At 41.0% G+C, this 21,680-nt stretch overlaps 1 protein-coding gene across 2 annotated transcripts in view; it reads left to right on the top strand.

The window, feature by feature from the left end:
* The window catches only part of CAPSL (calcyphosine like), a 45,745-nt gene that overhangs the window by 17,811 nt on the left and 6,254 nt on the right, over window positions 1-21,680 (top strand). The window contains exons 2-5 of one of the 2 annotated variants that reach the window (XM_073621129.1): window positions 986-1,122; window positions 6,733-6,910; window positions 11,684-11,893; window positions 15,952-16,055. In XM_073621129.1, the coding sequence (XP_073477230.1) occupies window positions 986-1,122; window positions 6,733-6,910; window positions 11,684-11,893; window positions 15,952-16,053 (627 nt within the window). In that variant the 3' untranslated portion in view covers window positions 16,054-16,055. The remainder of the gene's footprint in view (window positions 1-985; window positions 1,123-6,732; window positions 6,911-11,683; window positions 11,894-15,951; window positions 16,056-21,680) is intronic. The other variant, XM_073621136.1, reaches the window with a different exon arrangement.

Here is a 21,680-nt window from a genome sequence, read left to right as displayed (position 1 = left end):
CCAGTTATTGCAGCAGAACCAAGATGGAGAGTGGCAAAAAACATTAGCATTAGGAGAACGGTAAGACGTAGTTATTCTGAAGTTGGAAGTGATGGGAAATTTCTCAAATATGGACAGAAACACATGTTTAGTACAGAGAGAGAAAGTTTTAAAACTTTTTAGTGTTTGCTATTGTTGTGTGAGTCTTCCTGTCTTGGTGACAACCACTTCCCTCATTTCTTCTATGGGAATCACAGGGACAGGAAGTGACTGGAAATATCCCCAATGGGGTCACAAACAGAAGTAAAAAGTCCTTTTTCCAACTCAATGATTCTGTTTTCGATTTTTTTTTTAAATTTGTTTCTGACATGTCTGTGTTATATCTTTCACTTGGATGTTATTGGACTGAGTAAGGGTATGCAAGGGTATTTGTACTTAGAAGAGGGTCACCTCTACCTCTCAAATGTCTCTTGCCTCCTTTTTGGGGAAGAAATATGACATACTGTATAATTGTGTTGAGTTATTTTGAGGGGACAGCAAATTTACACTGTTATACAAGCTGTACACTCACTACTTTACATTGTAGCAAAGTGTCATTTCTTCAGTGTTGTCACATGAAAAGCTATAATAAAATATTTACCAAAATGTGAGGGGTGTACTCACTTTTGTGAGATACTGTGTATACTGCTGATGAGAAAAGTTATTTAGCCGTTTATATTTACTAAAATAATTGCATGTCCATGTTCTGTGTACTGTGCGAGAGCAGATATAGTGAATGCAGAGTCCTGGGTTTAGTAACACTTTAAATAATAAGTTGCACAGGATAACACAAAAACTGTGTCTGTCTTCATTTCAGGCTGCAAAGCAACAAAATGTGATTATTTTAAAGGGGGGCGATTCTTTTCAGTACCCACTGTATTCATTCTTTCCCACTCTATCCAAAACTGTTTTGATGATTCCCAGTGTTTTTGGGGATTGACCTCTCTGTTTCTTCTATATCCCACAGATGTCGGGTACAGCAAGACATGACCGAGAGATGTCTATGCAGGCAAAGAAGAACCTGTCTACTTGCACAGATCCATTGGAAAAACTTAGGTTACAATGCCTGTCCAGGGGCTCTGCTGGGATAAAGGGATTAGGAAGGTGAGCTGGGCAGCAACACTAAAATAGCAGTCAGGGGGTCTCCAGAAATTAACGGCTGAGCCTCATGGGGTTCCCAGATGTGTTTGATGTAGCTTGGTTCAGTCTTAAGCCCTGTACACACGATCGGACTTTCCGACGGGAAATGTTCGATGACAGGCTGTTGGTGGTAAATACGACCGTGTGTATGCTCCATCGGACAATTGTTGTCGCACTTTCCGCGGACAAATGTTGGATGGTAGGTTTTCAAATTTTCGCACACACAAATGTGTGTTGTCGGATTTTCCGATCGTGTGTACACAAGTCCCTCAGACAAAAGTCCAAAGTACAAACACCCATGCTCCGAAGCAAGGACGAGCCAGAAGCAGTGGGTCTTGTAAACTAGCGTTCGTAATGGAGAATTAACATTCGTGACGTGGCAAATTATGAAATCTCCAAATACAGCGCACAATTCTCTTCTTCTGTAATGGGATAATAATGAAGCTGCTTTACTGGTGATACTGATGGAGTTATTGCAAACACATTTTCAAAGGCTTTTTTTTTCTAGTGATATCAAGAATATTATTATGTTTTTTTTTTTTTTTTTTATTTGGGCAAGTTACCACAACACCATTATCCCGTAGTTTTTAAGATTAAAGTTACAACTATGTAGGTTACAATTTTACATTGTATTTTTTTTAAATGTAACTTCCTATTCCCAAACTGTCATTTGAAGTAAAACACATAGCCAAATATTATTCTACACAATGTTTTTATTGTGCATTAAAAAAAGAAAAGAAATAAAATTAGACATGTTATCTGCCAATAAAACTTAACCAAAAAGTGCATTCTATGCATCCAACAATATAGAAAATAATCGGCGTATAACACACACAGGTGTATAACACGCACATTAATTATAAGAGGGAAGTTTCAGGAAAAAAATTAAAATGTAATAAGGATTTAATATTTAAGCAACATAAGGGTCAGTGCCCATCTGCAGCCTCACCATTGCCATCAATGCAGCCTGATTAATGCCCATCTGCAGCCTCACAAGTGCCATCAATGCAGCAGCCTCACCGTTGTCATCAATGCAGCAACCTCACCATTGCCATCAATGCAGCAGCTTCCTATTACAGAGGCTGCCAAGTAAGCAGGAGATTCTCACAATATTTAATCTGACGGTGCTCGTCCCGCCCCCTCTCCCTGTCCCCTCCGAGGCAGCTAAAATTGAAGTATTGGCATATAACATGCACACACTATTTGCACCCAATTTTCATGGTGAAAAAGTGAGTGTTATACGCCAATAAATACAGTATTCCAAATCAAATCATTATTCAACCAAAAAAATAATGTCAAAGCAATAACTCCAAGGCCAATAATAAATAACACACAAACTGAAAAGCACGAAATGAAAAGCGCAAATCAGCACTGACAAAACTTTTACTAACACGAAATTAGCAGAAGGAGCCCTAAAGAGCTGAAAAACCATGTAGTATGTCTAGTTTGTCACTACGTTCATAATTGTTGGCCAACAATTGTGTTGCCGTGTGTATGCAAAACAAGTTTGGGCCAACGCCCTTCGGACGAAATTCAACGGTTTTGTTGGCCAACAATCCAGTCGTGTGTACGAGGCTTTAGTGTTCCTAAAGCCCAACTTCAGGAGTAAAAAAAAAATATTTGCAGTGCCCCACATTGAACTGCAAGGAAAAGAAAAGAGGGTTTTGGGACTTTAAATGAGGTAACGGGGGCAGTTCAAGTCCCCTCCTCCATCCCGGTTCAATATATTAAAAAAAAAAAAGCAAGAGGCGGGACTTTGCATGAAGCACACGGAAGCAACAAAATGAATTGAATAAAAAGCAGCTTTTAATTGGTTCAATACATCAAAAGAATCTATTTATATTTCATTTCTTACATTATGCTATATATCAATATTATTTTAAATAACCAAATATTGCACATAAATTGATACTCCAACATGGAGTGTAAAACAGTATTATACAAATACATCGGTCAATATGATACATGATTATATGTATTGTAAATAATACTTATACAGATAGCTGGCGCATTAAAGCGTCACTTCGAAAAGATACAGGAAAGGTGAAATGTTTTGAAAGGAACGGTCATAAAGAATTCATGAATGTATACACATATCGCTGGTTGTTAGCTCTTTAAACAGTATTATACAAATACATTGGTCAATATGATACTTGATTATATGTATTGTATATTTACAGTACATATAATCATGTATCATATTGACCGATGTACTTGTATAATACTGTTTTACACTCCATGTTGGAGGATCAATTTATGTTCAATATTTGGTTCTAATGAATTTAAAGTAATATTGATATATAGCAGAATGTAAGAAAAGAAATATAAATAGATTCTTTTGATGTATTGAACCAATTAAAAGCTGATTTTTATTCAATTCATTTTGTTGCTTCCCGCCTCTTGCTTTCTTTTTTAATATATTGAACTGCAAGGGTTAAAATGCTAGGGCTAGGGGAAGCTGAAGAGTCTGAGAGGCTGTATTACTTACCCTAACACCACTCCAGACAATGCTGTCCTCTTCTCCTTCTGCTTCTCTGGGCTGTGGGTGGTCCCTCAACCTCATCACATACAGTGCAGGGGTATTACCATGTATTGTATGTTTGAGGTGGCAGGAGTGCGACCACACCTGAGAGTGCCTTCAAGAGGCGGCAGTCTTTACAGACCTTCTGTATTATACTTTTCCTGAAAGCGCATGGCCAAAACAGGATTTGTCTCATTTTGAAAATATCATGAATGAACTCAAAGTTAGAGATTTCTGATACTACCCATCCAGAAGAAAATATTTAAAGAATCAGTCCACCCAAAAGTGATATTTGGTCAATGGTGGAGCCTGGTGGAGAAGTCAACCTCTGCCTCAATATCAAAATCTACCTTAAAGCGGAGGTCCGCTGAAAAAAAAAAAAAATTAAAAGCCAGCAGCTACAGATACTGCAGCTGCTGACTTTTAATATATGGACATTTACCTGTCCAGGGAGCCCGCAATGTCGGCAGCCGAAGCCGATCCGTCCTTCGGCTCTCAGCTGCTGCCGCCGCCATCCTCAGTAAGGGAATAAGGAAGTGAAGCCGTGCGGGTGCGAATCGCGCTGTGTGTCCTCCCAGGTCCCTGCTGTCTTCTGTGTCTCACAGAATACAGCGAGGGAGGACGGGGTAGGCGCTGGAAATGGCATTGGTCACCGCAAGCGCCGCGGTGAGCTATGCCAGGAAGTGGGAGCGAATACTTGTATTAGACAGGTATCTGCTCCCTCCTCCCCCCTGAAAGATGCCAAATGTGACACCAGAGGGGGGGGAGGAATCCAAAAAGTGGAAGTTCCATTTTTGGTTGGAACTAAACTTTAAGTGTCCCTGCCCACCTTTGTGTTTTCCAGCTATGTCTTTTCTTACATTTTCCATAATGCAAAACACATAAAAACCCAACAGGGAGAGTAGGAGGCCCTCCTTATGGTCATTGCAGGTGTTTAGAGCCAGGAACTGAGATGTCACGAGTAGAATCTTTGACAGATAGAAGAAACTGTCATTGGGTTTATCTCTGCAGCATCTACCAAACACTTAAATAGCAAATGTTTTTTAACCACCTCAATACTGGGAACTTTTACCCTATTCCTGACCAGGCCAATTTCCAGCTTTCAGTGCTGTCACATTTTAAATGACAATTGCCCAGTCATGCAGCACTGTACCCAAACACACACAACCACACAACTAGAGCTTTCTTTTGGTGGTATTTAGTCACCACTGGGTTTTTTATTTTTTGCTAAATAAATGAAAAAAAGACTATTTTTTTCTTAGTTTCTGTCATAAATTTTAGCAAATAAATAATCATTCTTCATAATTTTTGAACCAAAATGTATTCTGCTACAGTTCTTTGGTGAAAATAAACCAAATCCAGTGTATATTATGTAGTCTGTAGGAAAGTTCCACAAACTATGGTATACAGTATATGTGAAAATTGATCAGTCCTGATGTACCGACACATAGCTACCAACTGTCCCTGATATTGAGGGACTGTCCCTGATTTAGAACAAAGTCCCTCAGTCCCTCTTTCCTCCTCATTCTTCCCTCATTTTGGTCTGATCTTATAATATGCACTATTTATTTATTTTTTTCTTACATACTGTCACCAGTGCAGTACAGTGTCATCATATAACTGGTGTAGTGGTGATCAGGGACACTGACTGGTGACAGTACGAAAAAAAAATGTATAATTTTTTTTCAATTTTTTTTTTTTATTACATTTTTTTCTTTTTTAACACATTGTGACCAGAGCAATATTATGTTACCATAGTAACATTGTATTACTCTAGGGAAGTGATCAAGATTATTATTTATTTTTTTTTAAACATTATGATTGCTTATAGCAGTGAATTTAATTGCTATAAGCAAGCATTTTACTGAATAAAACTGATTCATTCAGTTTGTTTTGTTGTGATTAACTGTGATTGGCCAGAGCTAATCACAGTTCTGTGACCTCCAAACGCAAAGCTTCCACATCTGGTGTTTCTGGGCCTGCAGCACCTGTGTTGTTTTAAAAAGTCTAGTGCAATGTTGGGCTTCTCTGGTTCTTCATAGAGCTCTACCAATATTTTAGTAAGAGTGTCGAGTACTCCTGCCTTCTCCAAGTATCTTCTAAATTGTTCCCCTTTAGAATCACCAGTCTTGTCAACTGTGATTGGCCCTGTCTGTGCCACGTGAACAAATTGACCAATCACAGCTAACAACACAATTGTATACAATGGATGGCATGAAAGGAAGCCATCCATTGTTTACAACTGTCTTGTGACCTGCTGTGATTGGTCACAGTGGGTACCTCACATGGTACTGGCAGCGAGCTGGTACACTGATCAGTGACAGATCGTGCCGCAGCATGGCCCAGAGGCCGCGTGCGAGACGCGATCCCGGAGGACGTCATATGACATCCACACAAAAAACGCCTTGTATTCATTGAAAAAAATGCAAGGTGTTCTGTGGATGGTGGAAGTGCCAAGTGGGCAGGTATTTCACAGGTGGTGGGGAGGCAATATGTCGCCTCCTCATTGCCTGCTTTAACCCTGAAAATGCCAGACCACCTCACTGCAATGGTGTGGATAACACAAGTCAAAGCGGTTCGGACGTGGCCCAATTTGCTTGATTGAGACGTGTTTAGTAGCTGTGTTACCTGAATGCAACAGGGGGGATCATTTAAGCTGTGAAACAAAGCCTCACAGCCGCGCATGTGTACATCACTGTACGGCTGCCTTGCAGCTTAAGGGGGATTGATTTGGGAGTGCAGGGTTAAACTCGTATTGGGGGGGCGATTAAAACCCTGTTTTCTCGCCTGGGGTTGTGGTGCACCGGAGCCACAGCTGCAGCATCATTTAGCCCATGAACATGCATTGCATAATATGCTCTGCACAGCTAAATGCATGTAACTGCGGTCACTGGGGTTTGAGTGAGTATGGACATTTTTCCAATTATTGGCGGTTATTCGCATATAGCCACGCACGGCGTATTCTGCCCCTGGAGGAATTCTGAAATTGTATTACCTGGTTAGATAAGCCATATCTAAAATATTTCTTATTGTGTTTTGTTTCACTGCCGCAGAGTATTTAAGATCATGGATGACGATAACAGCAGGAACCTGGATTTCAAAGAGTTTTTGAAGGGCCTGAATGACTATGGAGTGATGATAGACAAAGCGGAAGCTCAAAATCTTTTCGGTCTGTTTGACAAAGATGGTAGCGGAACAATAGACTTTGATGAATTCCTGGTCACTTTAAGGGTGAGTATCCTGTGATAATGTATCTTATTTATAGGATCAGTCCACTGAATGGTGATATTTCACCACTTCAAGACCTGGCCTTTTTCTGACATTTGTTGTTTACAAGTTAAAAAAGTATTTTTTTTTTAATTACTAAGAACCTCCAAACAATATATATATATTTTTTTAGCAGACACCCTAGAGGAATAAAATGGCGGTCGTTGCAATATTTTATATCACATTGTCTTTGCACAACGGTCTTTCAAACTAAATTTTTTGAGAAAAAATACACTTCAATGAATTAAAAAAAAAACCGAAACAGTAAAGTTAGCCCAATTTTTTTTACATAATGTGAAAGATGATGTTATGCCGAGTAAATAGATGCCTAACATGTCACGCTTTAAAATTGCCATAGGCGACGCTTTAAAAAAAATTTAACGGTTACCTGTTTAGAGTTACAGAGGAGGTCTAGCACTAGAATTATTGCCCTCGCTCTAACGATCACAGCGATACCTTACATGTGTAATTTGAACACTGTTTACATTTGCAGGCGCAACTTACGTATGCTTTTTATTTGACGCACAAGCATGGAGGGATGGGGCGCTTTAAAAAACATTTTTTTTTCTTATTTATTCTTTTATTTATACACTGTCCCTTTAAAAAATACATTTCTGATCACTTTTATTGCTGTCACAAGGAATGTACATATCCCTTGTGACAATAATAGGCAGTGACAGGTACTCTTTATGGACTGATCCGGAGTCTAAAAGCCCCCAACCCCTCTTCTGCACTGCACTATTCAAAACGGCAAGATCATCATTTTTGAATACTGACATTTTTAAAAAAATGGCGCTGCTGGTTGCCGAGTTAATCCGGGTTACTACATCGGAGATCCGATTAAAGCCAAACTCGGCTTTGTTCAGGACTCCAGCCATCTGGTGGACATGCCGACTGGTGGCTCGGGTCTCCTGGTGGGAAGGGAGACCCAGGTTGCGTAAGGTGGCGGGAGCGTCCTTTCCCGCTCCTTGTAATAACAGCAATGCAGCTGCTTAGCGGCATCGATTGTTATTACAGGAAAGCCGACCATCAGCTCTAAAAAACGGTACTGAGGTGATGCCTGTAGCTGCAGGCATCACCCGGTACAACCACTTCAGCAAAATGACGTACAGGTATGTGATTTTGCATGAAGTGGTTAACGTGGTTCTAAAGTCAAAATAGTTTTTTACCTTAACCACTAAAGGACCGAGCCTCTTTTGAGATTTGTTGTTTACAAGTTAAAAACAGGGTTTTTTTGCTAGAAAATTACTTAGAACCCCCAAACATTATACATTTTTTTTTCCTAACACCATAGAGAATAAAATGGCAGTCTGTGCAATACTTTCTGTCACACCGTATTTGCGCAGCGGTCTTACAAACGCACTTTTTTTGGAAAAAATAACTTTTTTGAATTAAAAAAATAAGACAACAGTAAAGTTAGCTCAATTTTTTTTTTTCATATTGTGAAAGATAATGTTACGCCGAGTAAATTGATACCTTCCATGTCATGCTTCAAAATTGCGCCTCCTCGTGGAATGGCGACAAACTTTTACCCTTAAAAATCTCCATAGGCGACGTTTAAAAAATTCTACAGGTTGCATGTTTTGAGTTACAGAGGAGATCTAGGGCTAGAATTATTGCTCTCGATCATGGTGATGCCTCACATGTGTGGTTTGAACACCGTTTCATATGCGGGTGCTACTCACGTATGCGTTCACTTCTGCATGCGAGCTCGGCGGGACGGGGCGCGTTTAAATTTTTTTTAATTAATTATTATTATTATTTATTTTACCTTTTATTTTTATTTTAACACTGTTTTTAAAAAAATAAAAATTGTGTCACTTTTATTCCTATTACAAGGGGTCCCCGGGTTACAAACAAGATAGGGACTGTAGGTTGTTCTTAAGTTGAATCTGTTTGTAAGTCGGAACAGGTAAATTTTTTAAGTCTAGCTCCAGCCAAAAAATCTATTTTTAAGTTTTTTAGATAGGCCAGGGAAGGGTTATCACCCCTGTAGCATGTGTTTTGCTGTCTGTGCCCCTGTTTCAGAAGATTTCACATCACTTTCTGTCCCAATGACAATTGGATTTTGAAAATTTGGGGTTATTAGGGAAACAAGGATTGGTGATAAAGCATCAGTGGAGACACCTTTTTGCCATATTAACTCTTACAGGAGAGAATTTCCCTTCCTAGGGGTAGATTTCCTCTCACTTCCTGTTGCCTCCCTCCGTTTGTAAGTAGAAGTCGTTTGTAAGTCGGATGTTTGTAAGTAGGGGACCCCCTGTACAAGGAATGTAAACATCCCTTGTATGATAGGACCTCTTAAATATGAGATCTGAGGAGCGGGGCCCTCTCCCGCCATCAATAAAAGTGATCTCGCGGCGAATCTGCCGCAGAGACCACTCTTATCGGAAAGCGCACCGCCGGCCGAAGAAGAGGATACCGGGGTTATGGCAGCTAGCTGCTGCCATAACAGCGATATCCCTCTTTAAACTTAGGACATATATTGGCGTGCGGCAGTCCGTAAGTGGTTAAAGGAGTGTTAAAGAGGTTGTAAAGTCCTCCTGTAGTCATTGTACCTATAGGTAAGCCTATAAAAAGGCTTACCTATAGGTACTCTAAATATCTCCTAAATGTGCAACGCTTAGGAGATATTTACTGTATACTGTGCCGATGATGTCATCAGCGCATGGTCTCTGAAGGAATGGCCGCCCGTGCCGTTTCTTCAGAAGTCAGTGCCATCACACTGATCTCACCAGTCACCCAGCCGGAGTACGCGGCCCCAGAAGGAAAACAGGCGAAGGTGGATGCGGCCTGCAGCGGGGACGACGCAGGCTTTGTTTGCAAGTAAGTGTCACATTAAGTGCTAGTATGCAATGCATACTAGCACATTATGCCTTTACTTTACAGGGAAGGAAAAAAAAAATACCAGAGTTCCTCTTTAAACCCAAAAGCAAACATTCATTATATTGCAGCTTACCATTTCTTGGATGTGATGGCTGCATTTGTTTTCTTTTTTAGGCTTTCTTTCTTCTATTTTCATCTGATGATCCAACTTGTAAGTCTGTTTTTCAAAAGATCAAGCTTCCTTGAAAATTGTATCAGTTTACAGGAATGAGACAAACCATTTAACACTGACAGGGGTGCTTACAATGATCAGCTTTTATTTATTTATGTAAAAGCTTTATCCCAAAAGGAAAAAAAACAGTCTGATTATAAGGTGTAAGCTGGACTTTGCCCTCAATTTGTTAGTGTATTTAAATCTGCTAGTACACTTGCCTCCCATGGGTAGTCTGCCCCCCTCCCCTGGGGTTGGCAGATCCCACAGAGATTAAGTTGGAACCAATATTGTGTTGATTCATTAAAACTGGAGAGTAAAAAATCTGGTGCAGCTCTGCATAGAAACCAGTCAGCTTCCAGTTTTTTATGTTTTAACTGAACAAGCTGAAGTAAGAAACTGATTGGCTACCACACAGAGCTGCACCAGATTTTTGCACTCACCAGTCCTAGTAAATGAACTCCTATGAGTCATTGAAAGCAGAAACACTCATTATTACTCCTGGGGTAGTCTTAAAGGATATGTGCACTTTTAAACAAAAGGCATTCTTTTGCCCCCCCCCCCCACTCTGCTAACCTAGTCATTGCATGCATGTCCACAGCCTATTGCATGCATGTCCACAGCCTATTGGATTTGTTTACTTCTCGCTGTCGATCCCTCATGCACCAGTCTCGCTCCTGCACAGGAATGTAACTGTTTTTTGAAACTGTTAAATCAATGGGTTTAGTTCCGCTTTTTATACATCTGTGGAGTGGGGAAGAAGAAGACTAGGTTAGCTCAGTGGGGGGGGGGACAAAATGTCCACTAAGGCTCTGTTCACACTGGCCGGGATTCCGTCCTCTGAGCAGGGGATTTCTCCACTGATCCCCGCTGTGCAGGCAGATGGCAGGTCCGTGTCCGCTCCGCATCAGAGGACACAGTCAGCTGTCCTCTATGGGCTGTCAGATGTTAACGGACCGCCTGTCTGTTTCCATCCGACTGTGATCCAATCCGTCCCACCGCACGGATCCCCATCTGTCTGTTTTTAGTGGACAGAATCAGCATGGATGTCGGCAGGTGTCAGCGGACACGTGTCTGCTTATCTGCCACTCCATAGAGAGCAATGGATGGTACGATTAGGTCCGCCTGAAAAGCTGACAGGCAGACCCGATTGGTCCGTCAGTGTGAAAGGGGCCTTGTCCTTTAAGCAACCTTATCATCCTCAGAGCATTGCAATTTGCAGCTAAATTGGGGTGGGATTGAGATAATTGTGTCCAGTGTATGGGTTAGGTCTGACTGATTGAAAACAATACGCTCTCTAAAAGGCTGACTTGCAAAAGTCATTAAAAGATAATTGCACTTTACACCAACCCAGCTCAGACCATTGTCTCTGCAGTAATGTTAATATTATGCCATATCTCTTCTGCATGTGGAACTTACTTCTCAGCTGCATGGCCAGCCAAACGCCACTGCAGCCTGCGTACTGCTTATGTGAAAGTCCCAAGAAACCACTGGGAAAGGAGATGAGACCTGTAGAGGGGATTAGCTGGGAGGGGGACGTTTGAGTCTCTGTGGTTTTCCTTTAAGCAGGAATGCTAATCACCAATGTATTGATAAGCACTAGATTCTTTTTTGAAGTGATAACAAAGTAGAATATAGATTTTACCACCGCCTATTGATGACAGATACTCAGAGGCCTTTTCTTTTTATACGATGCCCAGCCGCCAATGTCCAATGCAAGGAAAGAGATCATTATGCAGGCGTTTAGGAAGCTCGACAAATCCGGAGATGGCATCGTGACTATTGAGGATCTACGGGGGGTGTATAATGCAAAATACCATCCAAAATACCAGAACGGGGAGTGGACAGAGGATCAGGTCTTCAGGAGCTTTCTAGATAATTTTGACTCTCCATATGATAAAGATGGACAGGTAAGATCCTCTCTCTCTCTCTCTCTCTCTCTCTCTCTCTCTCTCTCTCTCTCTCTCTTTCTCTCTCTCTCCCCTCTCTCTCTCTCTCCCCTCTCTCTCTCTCTCTCTCTCTCTCTCTCTCTCTCTCTCTCTCTCTCTCTCTCTCTCTTTCTCTCTCTCTCTCTCTCTTTCTCTCTCCCCCCTCTCTCTCTCTCTCTCTCTCTCCCTTCTTTCCATCCCCTCTTTTCCTTCCTTCCTTCCTTCCTTCCTTCCTTCCTTCCTTCCTTCCTTCCTTCCTTCCTTCCTTCCTTCCCTCCCTCCCTCCCTTCCTTCTTTCCCTCCCTCCCTCCCTTCCTTCTTTCCCTCCCTCCCTCCCTCCCTTCCTTCTTTCCCTCCCTCTCTCCGTCCCTTCCTTCCTTCTTTCCTTTCCTTCTTTCTTATCCTACTTTCAACAAATCTATCTTTCTTTCCCTTCCTTCCTTCTTACCCTTTCTTCCTTCCTTCTTCTCCTCCCTTCCATCCTTCCGCTTCCTTCTTTCTTTCCTCAATTCTTTCTTTTTTTCCCCTTTCTCCCTTCTTTCTTTCCCTCACTTCCTTCCTTCCTTTCTTTCTTTCTTTCTTTCTTTCTTTCTTTCTTTCTTTCTTTCTTTCTTTCTTTCTTTCTTTCTTTCTTTCTTTCTTTCTTTCTTTCTTTCTTTCTTTCTTTCCTTCTTCCTTCCTTCCTTCCTTCCTTCCTTCCTTCCTTCCTTCCTTCCTTCCTTCCTTCCTTCCTTCCTTCCTTCCTTCCTTCCTTCCTTCCTTCCTTCTTATCCTTCGTTCCTTCCTTGCATTGCTGTGCTGTCTCTTGCAGTTGTTGAAAATAACTTTTGAAAGTTGCCCAGATAAGGACTAAATATTCCCAGGAACAATGCAAGTTAATTCTGACCTGTGAAATGTGTGTGTTGCCTTTACCAAACAATCAGATTTCAGTTAACAATTTTCAGCCCTTGGAGACAAAAGCCTCGTACACACGGTTCGATTGTTGGCAGGGGACTGTCTGTTAACAGACTGTTGTCCTAAAATCTTACCGTTAGTACGCTTCTTTTGACAATTGTTGTCCAATTTTTACCTCAACAAATGTTGGATGGAAGGCTAGTAAATTTTCGGCACACAAAGGTTTGACGTCAGATTTTCGTATGGTCAGTACACAAATCCGTCACACAAAAGTCGAAAGTACAAACACGCATGCTCAGAATCAAGGCTCACCAAACACAAAATTAGCAGAAGATGCCCAAAGGGTGGCGCTCAAGAGCTGAAATTCCTCATAGTACATCACTACGTTCGTGTTTGTGGCACGACAATTGTGTACAATTAGTATGCAAGACAAGATCCAGGCACACACCCTTTTGACAAAAATCAGATGCTCGGTTGGCCAACAATCGTACCGAGGCTAATGTATCGTGTACGAGGCTAAAGCCACAAACATGAACGTAGTGACGTTCAAGGAATTTCAGCTCTTGAGCGCCACCCTTTGGGTCCCTTCTGCTAATTTCGTGTTTGGTGAGCATTGATTCTGAGCATGCGTGTTTGTACTTTCGACTTTTGTGTGACAGATTTGTGTACTGACCATACGAAAATCCGACGTCAAACCGCTGTCTGCCGAAAATTTAATAACCTGTCAACCAACATTTGTTGGCGGAAAATTGGACAACAATTGTCAAAAGGAGCGTACTAACGGTAAGATTTTAGGACAACAGTCTGTCAACAGACAATCCTCTGCCAACAATCGAACTGTGTATACGAGGCTTTAACAGCTGCAGTGCAGCTGTGTGCTTGTTTTTCTCCCGTATTATAATTTTAGCACATTGTGCTGTCATTCTTATCATCTCAGTATTTCAGTAACAATGAATATCACTACTGAAATAAATGTTGGCAATATTGTAATGTACTAATATCCACAGAAAGGGACTTTAAATGTGCTAACTACCACACAATTTTTTAAAAATTAACAATTCATTTTATTAAATGATTAAAATCAGCTTAAAACCAAAGACCATAGTAAGGTTTAACAATAACAGACTGAATATTACATATTCCGTACTACAGCAGATGCAACAATCTCAACATGTTTCTCCAATTATTACAGCTTCTTTAGGAGTTTATGTAGCAAACGTTACTGCTGTGTACTGAACCACATTGATAGAAAATGATGGAAATTGCCTGTTTCTGTATCAAAATTTGGAACCAACATTTTGATGACCACAATGCAACCAATGAGATGGCCATAGGAGACACAAAAGATCCAAGAATAGGGACCATATCTATTTTACACCTCTGGGGGCGTCTGCAGACCCTGTCTCAGCTGATGGACTACCAAAGCCAACAGAATATTAGCAGGCATTAAAAAGGGATATACTCCAGAGATAGAACAATAAACCTGCTACTTTATAAAACTCTGGTTAGGCTACATCTGGAGCATTCCGTCCAGTTCTGGTCACCAGTCCTCAGAAGGGATGTGCTGGAGCTGGAGAGAGTCCAAAGAAGGGCAACAAAATTAATAAGGGGATTGGAGGACCTCAATTATGAGGAGCGACTACAAGCACTAAATTTATTCTTGCTGGAGAAGAGACGCTTGAGAGGAGATATGATAGCAATATACAAATACCTTAAAGTGGATGTAAACCCAATGTCACCCTTTCTAAACTACTGCCATAGGGGTTATCTATAAGGATATACATGCCTCCTGCATGTATCTTTACCTGTCAAATGTCTCCCCTCTGTCTGTTATGAGACCCGACAAACTGCAGATTCTGTGGGCGGGTCTGTTGTCTGGAGCTTCGGTGGGTGGAGTCGTGATGTCAGTAGACTCCCCGCCCACCTCTACACTCCCCTTGTCAATATGCATTTTCTCCTGTGTATTTCTTACACTGAACTTCTGCTATGATCTTTAACATCCAGTGAAAAGACAGGAAAGTAACCACATGACTTCAGCATGCCAAATCATGCTGAGGTGTGGAACAGCCAATCCTTGCAGAGCTGCTGAAGAAAGGAGTGGGGGAGAGAATTAAAAAATAATGCATGTCTTAGGCTAGTGCACAAGATATGTAAATCACCTGTCACTCACAGCAAGGGGGAGGATTTGACAAAGTTTTTCTCTGTTTGTCAAGTTTTATCTCACTGAACAATAAAAGAGGATTACTCAGAGATGGATTAACTCTTTGTGGCAAGACTGGGCTCAAATGATAGGAAATCTTATACATAAAAAAATTTTTTGGGTTTACATCCACTTTAATGGGGATTCCAGCATAGGAAAAAACTATTCAGTCTCAGGGAGTGTAAGAGGACATGGGACCAAGCAATGAGATTGGAGAAGCGGTTTAACCTAAAGCTGCTCAGGGGGTTTTTCACTGTCAGGGCGATAAGGATGTGAAACTCTCTTCCACAATTGGTGGTGTAAAAGACTCTTGGACGTGCATCCTAAAGAACACAACATACAGAGATATGGGAAATAATTATCGACAGTGACACACACACCTACACAGGTTGAACTGGATGGATTATTGTCTTTATTCAACCCTACCTACTATGTAACTATGTAACCATGGAATGCTCCTCGTGGCTCCAGCGTTGGAGCCACAAGGAGCATTCCAATTCTTAGAGAAAATGAAAATAAAAAAAAATAAAATAAAAAGATTCTCAGTAGTTGTACCCTTTCCCTCACTCTAAATGTGTTTTTGTCTGTAGCTCTTTATCTGCTCTACTGGAGTTTCCCAGAAATTTTGGGTTGTACAGCCTTACCACGTGTTACTTTTCTAGGCACTCTGAAAGCCCTGCTCAATTTGTCTGCAGAAGCTAATCTAATGTTTATAATATGGTAAACTAACTGGACTTTTTGAGTTCACAGGTACCTTCTAGGATGCCATCAGTAATGAATCAATTATAAACATGAAACTGTTTGTCACAGCTACACCAATATTTCATCTTAACAAACTGTCATTCCACCCATTTTTCCCCAAGTTGTTCCTTCCATAGTGGATTATTTCTTGCTAAAAGGGGCAAACAAAGGTTTCTTCATTTTTGTTGTCTTGTGACCATGACAGGTGACTCCGGATGAATTCACTAACTACTATGCCGGAGTTAGCGCGTCAATCGATACCGATGTATACTTTATCACCATGATGAAGAACGCCTGGCGACTATAAGTGTATGGGATCAATAACGCACAGTGTTATATTACTAACACATCATATCACCCCACCTGTTTTATTGTCACTGTGTGAATGCTTGTGTGACACCGATACTAACCACTAACCCTACCACATGTGGCTAAATATCTTTTATTTCAGGTTCATGTGTGGAATTAACCTTGTTAATTACCTTTCTGTGCAATACTAACATTACCAAAATGTTTTCTCATAGTGTAAAATTGTATATTGATATAAGTACACCAGTCAAAACTTAGAATAAAGCATTGACGTGCTTACAGGGGAGCAGCCTAAAAATCAATAGTGTGCTTCTTGAATCTCTATTGGCCATTAAGCATCAGCCAGTAGAGATGTGATGAGGGATGATGCGTGGTATATCACTGCACAATGGAGCACCGTGAATTTTGGGGGTCCTAGAAATAAAAGAACTGGGTTATAGGTTAATAGAGGAATAGAGGAGCCTGCAAGGTGTCAAGATTCAAAAATCCCACAGATTTTCTTTAACATAAAAAAAATAATATACATATTGTGTGTATATATATATATATATATATATATGTGCAAAAGTTTTAGGTAGGTGGGAAAAATTGTTGCAAATTTAAAATGCTTTCAGAGATAGAAGTGTTAATAGTTTCTTTATCAATTAACAAACTGGAAAATAAATGAACAGAAGAGAAATCCAAATCAAATCGATATTTGATGTGACCACCCTTTGCCCTCAAACCAGCATCAATTCTTCTAGGTACACTTGCACACAGTTTTTGAAGAAACTTGGTAGGTTGGTTATTCCAAACATCTTGGGGAAGTAACCACAGATCCTCTGTGGATGTAGGTTCCCTTATATCCTTCTGTCTCTTCATGTAATCTCAGACAGACTCCATGATGTTAGAATCAGGGCTCTGTGAGGGCCAAACCATCACTTCCAGGACTCCTTGTTCTTCTTTACCCTGAATATAATTTTTAATGACATTGACTTTATGTTTGGGGTGGTTGTCCTGCTGCACAATAAATTTGAGCCAATCACACCCCTCTCTGATGGCATGGCATGATGGATAAGTATCTGCCTGTATTTCTCAGCATTGAGGACACCACTGATCCTTACCAAATCTCCAACTTCATTTGCAGAAATGCAGCCCAAAATTTGCAAGGGACCTCCACCATGCTTCACTGTTGCCTGCAGAAACTCATTATTGTACCGCTCTCCAGCCCTTTGGCAAACTGCTTCCTGCTACAGCCAAATATTTCACATTTTGACTCATCCGTCCAGAGCACCTGCTGCCATTTTTCTGCAACCCAGTTCCTATGTTTTCTTGCATAGTTGAGTCGCTTAGCTTTGTTTCCATGGAGAAGGTATGGTTTTTTTGGTCGCATTTCTTCCATGAAGATCACTTTTGGCCAGACTCCTCAGGACAGTAGATGGGTGTACCTGGGTCCCACTCGTTTCCGCCAGTTCTGTGCTCATGGCACTGCTGGACATCTTCTGATGTCAAAGGGAAGTAAGCATAATGGGGGTTATTTACGAAAGGCAAATCCACTTTGTACTACAAGTGCACTGAAAGCGCACTTTCAAGTGCAGTCGCTGTAGATTCGAGGGGGACATGCAAGGAAAATAAAAAACAGCAATTTAGCTTGCACATGATTGGATGATAAAATCAGCAGAGCTTCCACTCATTTCAGATCTACCCCTTAGATTTAGAGCGACTGCACTTCCAAGTGCTCTTTCAATGCACTTTCAAGTGCACTTGCAGTGCAAAGTGGATTTGCCTTTCGTAAATAACCCCCAATATGTCTTTTATCTGCTGCATTAAGTTTCCTTGGCCGACCAATGTGTCTACGGTCCTCAACATTGCCCATTTCTTTGCTTCACTAAAAGAGCTTGAACAGCACATCTTGAAACCCCAGCCTGCTTTGAAATCTTTGCCTGGGAGAGACCTTGCTGATGCAGTATAACTACCTTGTGTCTTGTTGCTGTGCTCAGTCTTGCCATGGTGTATGACCTGTGACCTGAAACGGTCTTCCACAACCTCATCTTAGTAGCAGGGTTTGGCTGGTCCTCACCCAGTTTTATAACCTCATACACAGCTGTTTCTGTTTCAGTTAATGAATCTGTTTCAGCTTACATATTAAAATAATGATTATTAGTAACTGTTTGGTATAATTGTTTAATCATACACCTGACTCTAATCCTACACAATCCCTGACTTTGTGCAAGTGTAAAAAGTGTGCAAATGTTAGAATTGATGCTGGTTTGAAGCTTCTGTTTGCTCACTTTGCATTTTATAAATTGATAAAAATAAGCAATTACAATATATTAAATGAAAGCATACTTATTTTACAGCATTTTTTCACACCTGCCTAAAACATTTTCACAGTACTGTGTATATATACATATACACACACACATATACTGTATATATACAGCTATCTTTAGGTCACAACAATGAAAGGGAGATGGAACCATATAGTGGTCCTGCATTGAATGTGATAACATTAGTAAAAGGGTTTCTGCATGAATGGTGAAGAGAAGCGACATAGTGGGTCATCTAGCCTGGAGGAGTGAGAAATAAGGTGAATATGTATCCTATCCCTAAACCTACTCATCCTACCCCCTAGGCTAAATGAGCATGTAACCCTTACAGTCTGGAAGGGGGAAAGGTGCAAGTATGTTTAGGAGTTCAGCTTTAAAATGAAATTTTGTATTTCACAAACATTTAATACAGGGTTTACTCACTGGGTCATGGAGCATTATGGATTATTTAAAGTGTGAGCATTGCTGTTTGCCTTTAAAGTGATTGTAAAGTCTCATTTTTTTTTCTTTAAAAATAACAAACATGTTATACTTACCTGCTCTGTGCAGTTGGCTTTGCACAGAACAGCCCCAATCTTCCTATTCTCGGGTCCCTCTTTTGTGCTCCTGGCGCCTCCCTCCTGTTGAGTGCCCCCACAGCAAGCAGCTTGCTATTGGGGCACCCGAGCCACAGCTCCGTGTGTCCATTTAGACACGGAGCTGCAGTTCAGCCCCGCCCCTCTCTCTCCTGATTGGCTAACTGACTTTGGGTGAGAGCAGCGGGCGCCAATGGCGCCGCTGCTGTGTCTCAGCCAATCAGGAGGGAGAGTCCTGGATGGCCGAGGCAGTCATGCACATCGCTGGATAGAGATGGGCTCAGGTAAGTATTGGGGGGGCTGAGGGGGGCTGCTGCACACAGAAGGTATTTTATCATAATGCATAGAATGCATTAAGATATAAAACCTTCTGCCTTTACAATCCCTTTAATGTGTCTGATTTAAATGTCAGAAGTTCCTCTTTAGAGAGAGCAGGCAGGCAGGAGTGAGGAGTCTCTACTCTGACTTATTCAGCTGTGTGTGTAAAATCGAACTTGAGCTATTGAGCCCTGTAAACGAGCAATTCTCAAGCAATCAACCCATAGGCAGCTAAACACTTCATATACTTCATATACTTCCTAAAGATAATATTAAATAGTAATATTTCTAAGTCCTAAATATAATAGATAGAAAACATATCTTGCCTTCAGTAGTACAAGAAATTCTAGTACTACCTGTTAATTAGCTGATTATAAAGGCTTAGAACAGTATTACATGTTTTTATATACAAGTGCTTCAATTATTTCAGGATTCTCATGTCATAAAGGAGATACAAACCTTGATATGAGATAATCAGTATTAACCTTTCCTGTTTCCGAGTAAAAGCTGGCTGTGGTGCCTTCTTATAACACTAATTTACGCATCTTTCTGGTATGTTTCCTTCACCCAGGGTGCTGTGGCTGACTGAATATATAATTATTTCATAAGTGGTATTGCAATTTACACTCCTGTTATTATCAAATCTCTGGTCGGTGCTATTATCTGTTTCCTGGTTGTGGGCTTTCTCTGTTATAAAGAAATGTTTTTTTTATTAGTTTTAATGATAATGAAATGTTTTACTGAAGTATAATATCTAGAAATGAGCCTTACCTTCTGAGAAAATTGTTATTGTAATGCAGGCCAGTAAAGTAACTTTGCATATAGTATTTATTAATGTCTTGTTCCCATATGCTTGTACAGGCTACAGAAGTACCATTGTGACTTCCTTCTCTATGGAAGTATTTGGTATAGATAACTGGGTATAGTTGGGACTACAGTTCAAAAAAAGAAGTGAGCTTACATGAAACTTGTTATGGGAGAGGCATGGAGACTGCTATTGATTAGCTTTCATTCTTAAATAGGAAGTAAACCCTAATGGATTTTAACTCCTCTTTGTTTCCCTGCAAAGTAAAGCATAATGGGCTACTATGCATCGCATAGTAGCCCATTATGTGTGACTTACCTGACATAGGAGCCTGCGATGTCACCGATGTCCCCTCTTCCACGAAGCACCCATCTTCCTTGCGGGTATCGCGGCTCTGGCGCTGTGATTGGCCGGAGTCGCGATGACATCACTCCCGCGCATGCGCGCGGGAGACGCCACTAACGACACAATTGCCGTTAGAAACGGCACCCTCAGTGTGCCTGCGTGCCGTTGTCTACGGTGCATGCACTGTAGACATTGGTGCCTGTATTTTGCAAATATCTCCTAAACCGTGTAGGTTTAGGAGATATTTCTTGCAAATACAGGTAAGCCTTAATCTAGGCTTACCTGTAGGTAAAAGTGGTCTGTAAGGGTTTACAACCACTTTAAAATGCTATTTCTCTTACTGAACCAGAACAAATATGCAGGTACATTCTGTTACCCGTGTACTATATTTAAGATTTAATATCTCTCAGATATGATTTGGGTTAAATGAGAGTTCTTTGACCATGAGTAAAAGCTTTAACACAATAACAACGTTTATTGGTGAGTAGTGGAAAGTCTATGTAATACACAACCATCTATCTATAGTCTACACCAAGGAAGAAAATATTAGGTTAAAATAAGAGAATTACATGAAGGAATACAGAGTGTATTCCTTAAAACATTAATCTACAAACATATTTAGTTACAAGCAGGGCTTTTTTTCTCAGAGAATAGGTGCAGGAACTTCCCCTTTCTGAGTCACCCCGTGTCTCTGCCCCCTACTCACCTCCGAGCACCCTCTACCTACCTCCCATTACTGCCCTTTTAGAGAATACAAAACCAAGTATAATTTTGTGGTGATAAGTAATTTGTATGAAATTTGTTAATGATAACAAGAAAAGCAGTAAAATAGATCCTGTAGCCAGTAACAATAAAGCCCCCCTCTAGCAACAATAGATCCCCCCATTAACAATGGGCCACCCGAAACAAAATCCCCCGGCAGCAAAAACAGATCTCCTCAAAGCCAGCATCAATAGACTCTCCAGCAGCCAGCAACAATAGTCCCCTCCCTCAACAGTAAATCTCTCCCAGCCATAACTGAACCCTCAGCGATATAAGACCCACCCCCAGCAACAATAGGTCCCCCACCAGTAAGAATAGACTCCCCTGCAAAAATAGATCCCCTCCAGGTGGAATAGATCTCTCAGCAGCCAGCATCAATAGACCCTGCAGCACACCCCAGCACCCCTTACCATTACATACAGTCAGTGCTGGAGATGTCAGAACTGCGTTCCCCCGCGTTCCCGCTGAAAAAAAGCCCTGGTTACAAGTAAAATGCAGACCTTTCCCATAA

This window comes from Aquarana catesbeiana, linkage group LG01, assembly GCF_042186555.1.
Source record: "Aquarana catesbeiana isolate 2022-GZ linkage group LG01, ASM4218655v1, whole genome shotgun sequence".
Taxonomy (NCBI): domain Eukaryota; kingdom Metazoa; phylum Chordata; class Amphibia; order Anura; family Ranidae; genus Aquarana; species Aquarana catesbeiana.
This window is presented reverse-complemented; position numbering and strand designations above follow the sequence as displayed.